General features: G+C 54.0%; 2 protein-coding genes across 2 annotated transcripts; one reads left to right on the forward strand and one right to left on the reverse strand.

The window, feature by feature from the left end:
• The first annotated feature begins 3997 nt into the window (after positions 1–3997).
• On the forward strand, positions 3998–5971 carry APOA1 (apolipoprotein A1). The gene is made up of 4 exons (XM_007522980.3): positions 3998–4147; positions 4342–4403; positions 4596–4749; positions 5295–5971. Exons 2-4 carry the CDS (start codon positions 4361–4363, stop codon positions 5893–5895), a joined length of 798 nt encoding a protein of 265 aa, XP_007523042.1. The 5' UTR covers positions 3998–4147; positions 4342–4360; the 3' UTR covers positions 5896–5971.
• Positions 5972–8862: 2891 nt separating this feature from the next.
• APOC3 (apolipoprotein C3) lies at positions 8863–10049 on the reverse strand. The gene is made up of 3 exons (XM_007522993.3): positions 9941–10049; positions 9687–9819; positions 8863–9099 (listed from the first exon to the last, which is right to left on the reverse strand). The coding sequence occupies exons 1-3, from the start codon at positions 9993–9995 to the stop codon at positions 8976–8978; spliced, it is 312 nt and encodes a 103-aa protein (XP_007523055.1). The 5' UTR covers positions 9996–10049; the 3' UTR covers positions 8863–8975.
• Positions 10050–12738: the final 2689 nt, after the last annotated feature.

The following is a 12738-nucleotide window of genomic DNA, read 5'->3' on the forward strand; positions in this document are numbered from 1 at the left end:
TTTGCCTGGTGTGATATGTGGCAGGCCTAGCAATGGACAGAGTCGTCCCAGGGCAGACTGACCAGTACAAGGTGGTGGGACATCAGTTGTGAAATGAGCTGCTGATCAGTCTGAGCAAAATCCACTCCCGCGTGTGGCAGAGAACGTGCGGCCAGCCACCTGATAGCCCACTTCAGAAATGCTCACTTTGGAAACTCCCAAAAAGCAGGAGACAAAGGAAGTTTCATTGGTGGGTCTCACACTCCCGAAATAGCTCTGGACTTAGTGTTCTGACACACAGGGCAGTTACGAAAGGCCAGGTGCCTGTCAGTGTTGCCATACTTCTTCAAATCAAGTGCTTCAGCCACACTTACTTGTCATCTTATAGTATAGTTCTGGAAGTCAAAAACTGGTCACAATCGGCTAAAATCCTGGTGTTGACAGAGCTGGGTTCCTCCTGGAGGCTCTCAGGGAAAAATTGACTCCTCTGCCTCTCCTAACTCCTCGAAGGTGCCCATGCTCCTTGTCACTCAGTGTTTACCTTCTCTTCTCCTCTGAGTTGGCCTTTCCTGCTGCCTTCTTGGATGTTCTTCAATGCCATATATACTAAACGCTTTCCCCTGCTTTAAAAAAAAAAGTTTATTTTGGGAGTCGGGCGGTAGTGCAGCAGGTTAAGCACAGGTGGCGCAAAGCGCAAGGACCGGTGTAAGGATCCCGGTTCAAGCCCCCGACTCCCCACCTGCAGGGGAGTCGCTTCACAGGCAGTGGAGCAGGTCTGTAGATGTCTATCTTTCTCTCCCCCTCTCTGTCTTCCCTTCCTCTCTCCATTTCTCTCTGTTCTATCCAACAATGATAACATCAATAACAACAATAATAACCACAACAATAAAAACAAGGTTAACAAAAGGGAATAAATTTTAAAAAATTTTTAAGTCTATTTTATGAGATAGAGACTAAAGCATCTCTCTGGTATACGTGATCACAGAGAATCAAACTCAGGAATTCATGCTTGCAATCCCAGAGCCTAACCATTGCACCACCTGCCTGGTTATTCCTGTTTCTTTCTTCCTTTTTCCATCCTCTTTCCTTTTTCTTTCTGTCTTTTGCAATTACAGAGAAGCTCGATACTACTTCTTTTTTTTTTGTTTGTTTGTTTGTAAGCAGTCAAACACAGCCCTGACATAAGCGGTGCCAGAGATCCAACCCGGGCCCTCGGGTGTGCCAGTCCTGTGCTCCAGTTCTGTGTATGCCCCAGCTCCACCATCTCACATGAACACCTGGTGGCATCGAATCCACCTGAGTAATTCAGGGTAACGCCCCATCTCCAGGACCTCCTGTGCACACCTGCAAAGTCGCATTTGCCATATAAGGTAGGAATCACCTGGGTTCTGGAGGCGAAGATCGTTATCTGGGGGGTGGGGCAGTTTTTCTGCCAGCCTTACACTGTAACTGTAGGCTAAGGCAAGTCCCAGCGCTATCTTCAAGAAACAGATAAGAAAAGAGGGCAGAGACACTGGAACCCTGCAGGGTCACACAGCTAGTAAGTGCGAGATGGCAGTCAAACCCAAGGTCCTCAGACTCCAAAGCTCCCTTCCCTGAGGGGAGGGGCCTGGGGCACAGGGTTGACTGTCCGAGATACAGGGAGTTTCCTGGGCAGCCAGCACAGGGTGCATTCCTTCTCAGGGTCCCAAGTCCAGAGAGCTGGGCTCTAAGTTTTGCCTCAAATTCCCTGGGAGAAGAGAGAAAACTTCTCAACTCAATGGAGTTTCTGTTTCTGTAAGGTGGAGGCCTGGGAGGGGCCCTGGTTCATCTGAAGGCTCCCTTCAGCCTGAGAATTCATGGGTTTTTTGCTTCAGGCTCTGTCAGTGAGCTGGTGGCAGGAGTCCTGGCCTCCCAGTAGCTCCGGCACACAGCACCTCCCACTGGAAGGCCCTCCACACACTGAGCGCCCAGTGTCTGCCAATGAGGAACTTCGGCTCCAGGATGTCTCGGACCTGGCTCACCAGCCCCCAGGACTTTGCCACTTGGAGGCAGAATGAAATGAGAAAGCAGAGCTCCTGCCCTCTCTAGTCCCCAGGTCTTGCCCCCATATTCATGATCCCTCAGCCCTCAAACCCATTCTCACCTGTGTGGCCCTCTATGAATAGGAAAAATTAAAAAACAAAATGCTGGGTTCCATTTACTTTAATCCATATTTTTTTCCCCATCCTCCTACCAGGGCAATCTCTTTTGGTGCTTACATAACAAATCCACTACTCACAGCTGCCTTTCTCTCTCTCTCCCCCTCTGTCTCTTTCTCTCTCTTTGATAGAACAGAGAGAAATTGAAAAGGGACAAGGAGATAGATAGAAAGATAGGTAGGTAGGGACTTAAAAGGCAGGACTTGGTGGCACACCTGGGTAAGTGCTCACATTACAGTGCACAAGGACCCAGGTTCAAGCCCCTGGTCCCCGCCTGCAGAGGGAAAGTTTCACGAGTGGCGAAGTAGGGCTGCAGGCATCTCTCTTTCCCTCTTTTTTTTTTTTTATTTATTCCCTTTTGTTGCCCTTGTTCTTTTATTGTTGTAGTTATTATTGATGTCGTTGTTGCTGGATAGGACAAAGTGAAATAGAGAGAGGTGGGGGAGAAAGAAAGGGGGAGAGAAAGACAGACACCTGCAGACCTGCTTCACCACTTATGAAGAGACTCCACAGCAGGTGGGGAGCCAGGGGCTCAAACCGGGATCCTTAATGCTAGTTCTTGTGCTTTGAGCCACGTGCACTTAACCCGCTGCGCTACTGCCTGACTCCCTCTTTCTTACTTATTTTTTATTTTTACATTCCCTACCTCCCCTTTCTATATCTTTCCCTCTTTCAATCCCCCTCCCCTCTCAATTTCTGTCTCTATCCAATAATTAATAAATTAATAAATATAGATAGATAGGGACTTGCAGCACTGCTTCACTGCTCATGAAGCTTCCCCTGAAGGTGGGGACTGGAGGACTTGAACCCAGATGCTTGCACGTGATAGCATGTGTGCTCAGTTGGGTGTGCTACCAGAAGTCCCCGATACTCTGTTTCATATTTTTGATAGACCCGCAGCACAGATGTCCCTTGGTGCTGTCCATGGTGCCAGAGATTAAGCCCAGGACTCACACACAGGTGTTCCATTTAAGTAACTGTCCTTTATTCTGAAGTAATGCCAATTTGCAGTGTTAAAAGTATTTTTCTTGGGCAAGGCAGGTGATTCTTCCTAAGAAAGAAAGGGAGAAAGAAAGAATAATGGATTTTTTCATAAAGATCCTGGTTCAATTCCCCCGGCTCCCCACCTGCGGGGGAGTCACTTCACAAGCAGTGAAGCAGGTCTGCAGGTGTCTTTCTTTCTCTCCCACTCTGTCTTCCCCTCCTCTCTCCATTTCTCTCTGTCCTATCCAACAACGACATCAATAACAACAACAATAATAACTACAACAATAAAACAAGGGCAACAAAAGGGAATAAGTAAATATTTAAAAAAAGAAAAATAGATCTAAAGAAAATATATGATCTTTTCAGAATGCTGATCCTGGTAGGCAGCAGGTGTTGGATGTGGGCGGCAATATCTTTCTAGTAACAACAACAACCTCTGTGTTGGTCTCTAGAATTTGTCTTGACACATCAAGGTCTCCAAAGCCTCAAAGTCTGGGAGCCACTGGCAACCCTCCCCCTGGGGTCATGGTGGGACTGCAGCAGAGGAGTGCTGCTGGGAGAATGGGTGGGGTGGAGGAAGAGGACTGTGGAATAATCACTCTAGAATGGGGAATGGTGGTCCAGCCTGTATCTCATCTTACTTCCTGCTGCTCTAAGAATGGACAATAGGAACCCCCACCAGGGGAGGAGAAGGGGGTGGGTACAGCTGACCCCTGGACCTCAGGGGCTTGTGAGCACCCTACCTTCCACCCCCGCCTGAACCCTTGACCCCTGGCCCTGCAGCCCCCGCTGCTTCCTGTTTGCCCACTCTATTTGCCTGGCCCCAGGGACAGCACTGATCCTTGAACTCTAAGTTCCACATCGCCAGCACCAGGGAGCTGCAGAGGCAAGGTTGGGCTGGGCTAAGTGGCCTCCGGCCCGGCCCCTGCAGGAACACATAAATAGACAGCAGAGAGAAGGCAGTGCTCACCTAGTGCTCACACACCGCTGGGGCCTTGGAGGTAAGTGTGGCTCTTCTCCAGGGCACCCTGCCTCCCCCTGCACTGGGCATCCCATGCTCAGATTCTGCCCCTGGCTGTCTGTGGCCTTCCTCCCCCTCCCCGCCCGTGCTCCCCCCTGGCTGGAGTGAGAGGGGGAGTAGGGGAAGGGCTGTGTGTGTGTGTATACACTAGCTCAGCTGGCCCCTCTCCTCCAGGTTGCCCACAGCCTGCAGGATGAAAGCCGTGGTGCTGACCCTGGCCGTGCTCTTCCTCACGGGTAGGTGCTTCCCCCACTCGCCCACCCACCCACCCAAACTAAGGAGACATCCATGGGGCTTTCTAAACCCCTAACCCGCCATGATGGGACTTCTCATTCGCTCCATCTCCCCATCCCTGTCTCCAAGCCTGGCACTTGGGCTCAGCCCCACCTCCCAGAGCTGGCCTGAGCTGGTCTGCCTCCCACCCCCAGGGAGCCAGGCTCGGTACCTGTGGCAGCATGATGAAGCCAAGTCCTACTGGGACCAAATCAAAGATATGCTGACTGTCTATGTGGACACGGCCAAGGATTCTGGCAAAGACTACCTTACCTCACTGGATACCTCTGCCTTGGGACAGCAGCTTAAGTAAGGACTGAGGCAGTGGTGGCCCATCCTGGAGGCAGAGAGACGGGGGGGGGGGGGGGGGGAGCGGGGGGGGAGTGGAAGGGGTACAGCCACACTGGCCTGTGGGGAGAGAGGGTCCTCTGAATATGCTGCTTGTGCCTGAGTACACTGTGTGCATGTGATTCCCGCCTGCTGCCTGGATAGAGAAAGGGGAGCAGGATTCCCCAAGTAGCCTTGGGGGTCCTGTCTGCTGGGTAGTCACAGCAAGTACCACAGGCTCCTTCCTGTTTTTCACCCCCTGGCCTGCATCCCAGAAAGAAAGGGCTGGCGACAGAGGGAGGGAGGTCTGGTGAGGATGAGAAGCTGGGGGGGGGGGGCACTGTGTGAGCTAGCTGTGAGCAAAACTGGGCCCACAGTCTCTGCACCCCCCTCCCCCCGAGACAGGTGTTGTGCAGGTCTTGCCACAGGTAAACTGAGGACTGGGGCTGCAGCCCTGGGAAGGCCAGGGTGCCTGGGAGACCCCCAACCTCCTTCCTGACCAACCCCACCCGCCCTGCTCCCTGCAGCCTGAAACTTGCTGATAACTGGGACACAGTGAGCAGTGCTCTCCTCAAGGCTCATGAGCAGATGAAGCCTATCGCCATGGAATTCTGGGGTAACCTGGAAAAGGACACCGAGGGACTGAGGCAGACGGTGAGCAAGGACCTGGAGCTGGTGAAGGAGAAGGTGCAGCCCTACCTGGACAGTTTCCAGAAGAAAGTGGAGGAGGAGTTGGAGCTCTACCGCCAGAAGGTGGCGCCGCTGAGCGCCGAGTGGCGCGAGCAAGCGAGCCAGAAGGCGCAGGAGCTGCAGCAGAAGGCGGGTGAGCTGGGCGAGCAGCTGCGGGACCGCGTGCGCACCCACGTGGACGCGCTGCGCACCGACCTGGCGCCCTACGGCGAGGAGGCGCGCAAGTTGCTGCTCCAGCGCCTCCAGGACATCAAGGCGAAGAGCGGCGACTTGGCTGAATACCAAACCAAGCTGAGCGAGCACCTGAAATCTTTCGGCGAGAAGGCCCAGCCCACGCTGCAGGACCTGCGCCACGGCTTGGAGCCCTTGTGGGAGGGCATAAAGGCCGGCGCCATGTCTATGCTGGAGGAGTTAGGCAAGAAGCTGGACAGCCAGTGAGCCTCCTGGCCTGCGGACCCCAGGGGGGACCACCTTTTCACCTTCCCGTTTCTTACAATAAACATTTCCAAAGCGGGATGCAGCTTCTTGTCTTTGGGAGAGTGAGAGGAAGGGGATGAACGGTGGTAGGGACTGTGGCCAGGGCGCAGGGACTTCCCCATGATAATGGTGCAGACCCACCAGCCTGGGCCCCGTAGTCCCCTCTTCACCTTTCCACCTCCCCGCCCTTCATGTTGTGGAAGGCCTGGCTGCTAGCAGTGGGGTGCAGTTTCTTGCTTTTTTGGTAGAGTCCCAAGTAGAAAAGTAGTCCTGAAGGAGTAAGCTAGAGTCTCCAACCACAGGAAGAGTAGCATCCCTGTCCTCAGAGGGTAGAAGACAGGAGCCTCTCTGTGGCTCTAGTCTGGCTTGAAAGAACCTCATGGAGAATTCAGGCAGGTTCAAATGAAGAACTTGTAGTTTGCTCCTTTATGAATTCAAAAACACTAAACCAACCTATCTTTTTTAAAACATAACCATTCAATTTAAAAGACTTACTTACTTATGAGAGACCAGAGCATGTGCAGTGCTGAACCTGGGGTCCCCAGCTACGCAAGTCCTGCAATCTATCCACTTAGCTATCTTTTCCCACAAGGGCAGCTGCCACTCCTCACTCTCTTAGCTGTCACTTGGGAACTGCTGTATAAGCCCAGCATCCCACCTGTGGGGCTTCAAGCTCCGTCACCCCCTCTTTCTGCCAGCTCTGGTCTAAGTCAGAAAATTCACCACCACCTCTTAAAGCTGGGCACCAAGCTCATCTGTTTCCACCATGCTTTCATAGCCTGTATCTCACTGCTTCTGTCCCTGTGTGCTCGGGTGGGGTGGACACCCCGGTGCAGCTGAGGCTGTGCACAATGGGAGGTGGCTCTCCTTGGCTGAGAAGCACGTTACCCTCTCCAGACCCACCTGATCCCTGAGCAGTCTCATATATTTGCTTTTTCTTTATTTTATTTTGACCAGAGCACTAGTCAGTTCTGATTTATGGTGGTGCTAGGGATTGAACCTGGTGCATTGGAGCCTCAGGCATTAAAGTCTTTTTGCAGAGCCATTATGCTGTTTCCCTAGTCCGTGATTCTCTAGTCTTTTTTTTTTTTTTTTTTTTTTTTGCCTCCAGGGTTATTGCTGGGGCTCGGTGCCTGCACCATGGAACCACTGCTCCTGGAGGCCATTTTTTCCCTTTTGTTGCCCTGGTTGTTTTATCGTTGTTGTGGTTATTATTATCATTGTTGTTAATGTCGTCATTGTTGGATAGGACAGAGAGAAATGGAGAAAGGAGGGGAAGACAGACAGGGGGGAGAAAAAGACAGACACCTGTAGACCTGCTTCACCGCCTGTGAAGTGACTCCCCTGCAGGTGAGGAGCCGGGGGCTCCAACCGGGATCCTTACGCCAGTCTTTGCACTTTGTGCCACGTGCACTTAACCCAATGTGCTACCGCCCGATTCTTTATTCTTAAAAAGCATGGGAGCAGATGCTGAAGTGGGAAGGAGTGCACACATTCTCACACGTATATGCTCTGCACAGCCAGCCCCCGCCACCAAGTGTCTGTACCCTCACATCTGTGTTCATGGTGAGGAGAGCACTCATGAAACTCTCTCTCCCTCGGGGTGCCCCCTGGTTCCATCTCCTCCATCCTGAATAAAGAAGTCAATTCCTAATCACCCAGAGCTGCAATAGCAGATGCCAAGTCCAGACTTGGGTGAGGACGCTTTCCAGTTGTGGGTGCTGGGATCCCTGACCCATTCAGGTCAGCAGAGCAGCCCAGGTGGATTTCCAGAGAAATAAAGAGAGAGAGTGGACATCTCCCACTGGGGCTGGATGTACTGCTGCCACCAAGGTCTGTCTTGTGCCCTCTGACTCCTGACTCAGCAGCACCCAAGCGTTTCCCTGTGTCAGCAGAGCAGAGTCTGGGTAGCTGACCTGGGCTGCAGGTCCCGCCCTGCCATTTGCTGACTGCAACACTGGACAAGAGCCTTCACCTTTCTGACCTCTTGTTTTTCCATCAGAAGAGCATGGAACCACAGCCTGGGAGGTGGCACATGAGTTCCTGAATTTGATCCCTGGCATCAAGTGTGGTGGACTGACGCTCTGCTTCTTTCTCCTTCTCTGTATCTAGTGGTTTAACTTATCTATTGATGTAATGAATAATTTTTTTTTCCAGAGCACTGTTGAGCTCTGGTTTATGGTAGTGCTGGTGATTGAACCTGGGACTTTAGAGTCTCAAACATTAAAATTTTCTTACATAACCATTGTGCTGTTTCCCCAGCCTGGAGTAAATAAATCTTGAACTAAAAGAAGAAGACTGGGAAACCTAGCTCCATTGCTCCATTGCTCTGTGGTTCTGAAACTCCCTGCTTTGAACCTCTTTGGGTGATGAGGAAGAAAGGAAGCAGCCCCCTGATGGGGTGACCTTGGGCTCTTTATTGGCTCCCAGGACACTGACTCTTCACTCCAGTCCTGGTCCCCAGAGACAGCCGGCTCAGCCAGAGCAGTGATGACAGCCACCTACTGTACTGTGCTCACTGGACAGATTGTGGCCATAGCTGGGAGAGGCGGTGCAGCCAGAGCCCAGCTGGAGCTCAAGTCCTCCGCCCACCTTCTTGCCTCTGGTGTGCTTGGGAGGGCAGGTGACCTGGGTGGTGTGAGCCAGCTCCAACATCTCAGCAAAGGCACACCATGGGTGGCCCCCTGGGGAGACAAGCTCAGTCTACATGACCCAGCACTGACAATTCCTCCAAATCTTTGCAAACCAGCCTCCACTTTGATGTCCCTCCTTTCCCCTGCTCCCCCCCAAACTGTGTGGCAGACAGGGTAGGTAGCTCATTCCTGCCTCAGATGAAATTCATGATGCCCCCCCCAGACATACCCATCGTGCAGGCCACCCCCAACCCAGCCCCATTATGGGGCCCAAACACAGGAGGCTCACGGGGGATGCCCACGGCTTCTCTCCACTTTTATTGGGAGGACAGCGTGTCTGAGGGCATAGGGGGGACTGGGGTAGGCAGGGAAGGTACTGAAGGTGGCAGGATAGGTGGGCGTCCAGGTCTACACAACCTCAGAGGGTGGGGTTGGCTCGACCTTGGCACTGGGCTCCCAGAAGCCAGTGACGGTGCTAGCAATCGTGCTCCAGTAGTCATGCAGGGTGCTGAAGTGGGTGGACATCCAGCCCCTGGGGTAAGTCAAGAGCAGAAGCCATGGATGGGTGAGAGTCCATCTGTAGGGAACTGTGGACCCCCCACCCACATCCACTTGACATCTCCCATACCTCCACCCATCCCCAAGACTTCAGGCAGTCACACCTTAGGGTTGCCACCCAGGCAGAGAGAAGACACAAGTTCAGCCCATTGTGTTTGTGTGTGTGTGTGGGGAACCTCAGGGCCACCAGGGGGCTCAGCCTGGGGACAAGTGGCTGGGCAAGCAGACAGGCAAGGCTGTTCTATTCCAGGAGGACTGGCCCCGCTCTCCTGGAGTGGCATTCAGTGGGGCGGGGGGGGGGGGGGAGGAGGCAGCCTCTAGATAGGAGAACCATGAGAGAAACCCGGCTGGCTGTGTGACCCAGAGCAAGTCACTTAACTTCTCTGAGCCTTGATGAGCTCATCAGCGAAATGGGGACATAGCACCTAATCCACAGCTGGTCTAAGGGGTTAAAAGGGTCTGTGGCTGTCTTTATTACAGGGGACAGTGTGCAGGCTCCCAGAGGTTCAGGTCCTGGGCAGGCTGAGAGGGCTAAGTGGCAGGCAGAGAGTGGTGGCATACCTGGCCTGCTCGGCCACCTGGAACTTCTGCACACTAGTCAGTGCGTCCTGGGCGGTTTTGGTGGCTTGGTGCACATAGTCCTGCATGACGTCCAGGATGGAGGGCTCCTCAGACACCACAGGGTCCTGGGCTCCTGCACAGTGGGGTCACTCTGCAGGATCTGAGGTCCCCAGCCACCTCCCGGCAGTCCTCCAGGCACACAGCTGCCCTGACCTGCCCCCCCCCCAGCCCAGTCCCCACCCAGTGCCACTTACGAGCAGAGGCCACAAGCACCACCAGGGCAATGGCAAGGAGGACCTGGGGCCGCATAGCTCCTGTGTGCTTGCAGAGGAGGGTCCGGTCAGCAGGGCTCTAAGAATCTCTCTCTGCCCACCCCCCCACTCCAGTGAGGCCTCCCAGCTGATTCAAGTCAAGAGGGGAGGGGCTGTCTCTATGCTGATATGGGGAGAGGAGGGGCTCTCAGACTGGAGACAGAGAGAGGCAGAGAGGTGCGGGGAGAGGGAGGGTGAGACCAAGCAGATGGTCCACCAGGCTAGGGATGGCGGCATCTGGGCTCTGGTCTGAGCTCTGCTGCTGACATGTTGTGTGGCTTTGGGGCAGCCCTGTACTCCTCTCTGGGCCTCAGTTTTCCTTTCTGTGGTAAGGGGGAAGGTGTCTAAGGTTTCTCCCAGCCCTCGACATCCAACCCCTGAGGTAAACCAAGAGCAAAAGCCATGGGTGAAGGTCATCTGTAGGCAACTGGGAGTCCCCCCACCCATAGCCTCTTGACATGCAGAAGGAGGGTAGAGTATGCAGACATGGAACCACACTCTCTGGAGATGGGTGTGTGACTTCCCCTCCATGGGCCTCAGTTTCCCCCCAGCTTGCAACCAGTGGTGAGGGACACATCTCTGATCATCTCTCCCCCAGGCTTTGCTGGGCCTGACTGGGCCCTTCTAAGTCCCCTTTGCCCCCCCTCTCGCCCTCCCCCTGCTCCCCAGCGGCATTACCTGGAGCAGCTGCTTCTTGGGAACAGCAGACACAAGGGTTCTGACCTGCTTTATATTGTCCCGAGGGCAGCGGGCACAGAGGGCTCAGTGAGCTGGGCAAAGGTCACCTGCTGACCAGTCTAGACCAGGGCCTGTGGGCGCAGCCTGCTGGGAGAGTTGGGAAATCTTGGGAGCCTGTGTGCCCACCCTGCCCTGCTCCAGCCCTCCAGCCAAACGGGCTCCAAATTTGGCATGACTAAGACCCAGGGAGACCTCCTCACTGCTTCCAAGCAGCCGGCAGGGGGTTAGAGGCCGGCCTCTGGGTGCACCTGGGCCCTGCACTCGCAGCTTTCTGTGCCTCCCACCCCCACCACACTCTGGAAGTAGCCATAAAGTGGGTAGTGTGGGTGAGAGGGGGCTGGGCCACTGCAGACTGGGGATGGCTGGGTGGGTTGCACTGGGGCATGTAGGATGAAGTCACAGAAGATCCTGGGCAGAGACTGTGGTGGTGGTGGGGGCAAGTAAATGAGTGGCATTCACACAGGTCCCTCCCCAGCATCTCATCTCCAGACTTCACTCCCTGGCCACTCTCCCAGAAGCCTCTAAGAGCTGCACTCAGGGCAGGACAGGGGCTGGCAGGAGAAGGGCAAAAGATGCTTAGAGTCCAAGGCCTTTGCTCCTTGCTGCCTCCCAGCCTCCTCATCTTGCCCTCTGGACCCACTGATAACCCCCACCCAAACCAGCAGCAGCAGGGCTCAGGGTTGGAGGTGGCTGAGACAGCTGGAGCTGGGAGCTTTGATTGTGGAAGCTGAGATTTCTGAGCCAAAAAGTCCTGGGTTAAAACTATGCCCCATCACACTTATTCATCTGGAATCTACTGTCCACCCCAGAACCTCCATCACTCCCCTGAAAAATGGGGCTAGAACACCCACAGGTCAGAGTCTCAGTGAAAGACAATAAGCTCCCTGCAAGGAATCTGGTCATGGAGGGGGTTTGAGAAAACTCTCACCCTCCCTGTTAGGACGCCTTCCCAGCTCCAAACAGCTCTGTTCTCAAGGCAGGAGGAGCCTCTCCTACAGTAATAGGGTCTCGGGGCAGGCCACCATTCTCTCAGGTAGGACTAACTAACCTCATCATGTGAAATCAGAGATCTAAGAACATGGTCTGGTCCTGCCCTCAAAATTCTGTATCTGGGAATAAAACTTGAAATTCCACTGCTAGAAACTCATACCTTTGACTTAGACTTGTTAAAATGCAAATAGTCACATTCCTGTAAAGTAGGGATTATTGACTCCTACTACTCCTAACAGGTGAGGAACTCTAGGCCCAAGGGAGCAGAAACACAGCCCCATTAGTGATAGAACTGGTATCAAACAGAGATGAGCCTCTTGGGGATGTAGCAGGCACTCACATCCCAGAGTAAACAAGGGGGGAGCTCTCTTTCTGAGCATGGTGATGTATGTGGTAGGGGAAGGTCAGGAGGTGAGGAGGAGGCATTGATGGACTTGGGAAAGGTGGAAGCTCCACTTTGGCCTGGTCATCAGCCCCAGAGTTGAGAATACAGATTCCAGGCTGAGATGGAGGACAAGACACACACACACACACACACACACACACACACACACACACACACACACACTCACTCACTCACTCACTCACTCCAGCCTGGCAATGGGAGATCAGAGAGTGCAGGGGCTGTGGGTGGAGGCTGGGTAGAGAGAGTGCCGTATCTCTTTCAAAGGAGTTGGCACCTAGGAGGGCAACACCCAGTAGCTCGCGCCCTGGTCCCCTTAAGGGGGATTCCATCCAGGTCGCTGGTTCCAGCTGCTACTCATAAGGGTGAGCCATCCACGCCAGGTGTGGGTCCCTTGGTGACCAGCCTGAGCTGTAACAGGTGAAATACGTGTAGGCCTGTGTGAGTCTGCACACGACAGGTAGCCGCGTCCAAGAGCTCACGCAGGCGCACACGCTCCCAGTGCGGGCTCAACTGGGCCTGTGGGGTGCAGGCAAACTCTGCACCTGTCACGCGCTGGTAGCACTTGCTGCGCGCACTGTGGGTCCAGGAGGTCAACTGCAGCTGAGGT

The sequence above is a fragment of the Erinaceus europaeus genome, chromosome 20 (genome assembly GCF_950295315.1).
Source record: "Erinaceus europaeus chromosome 20, mEriEur2.1, whole genome shotgun sequence".
Classification (NCBI taxonomy): Eukaryota; Metazoa; Chordata; class Mammalia; order Eulipotyphla; family Erinaceidae; genus Erinaceus; species Erinaceus europaeus.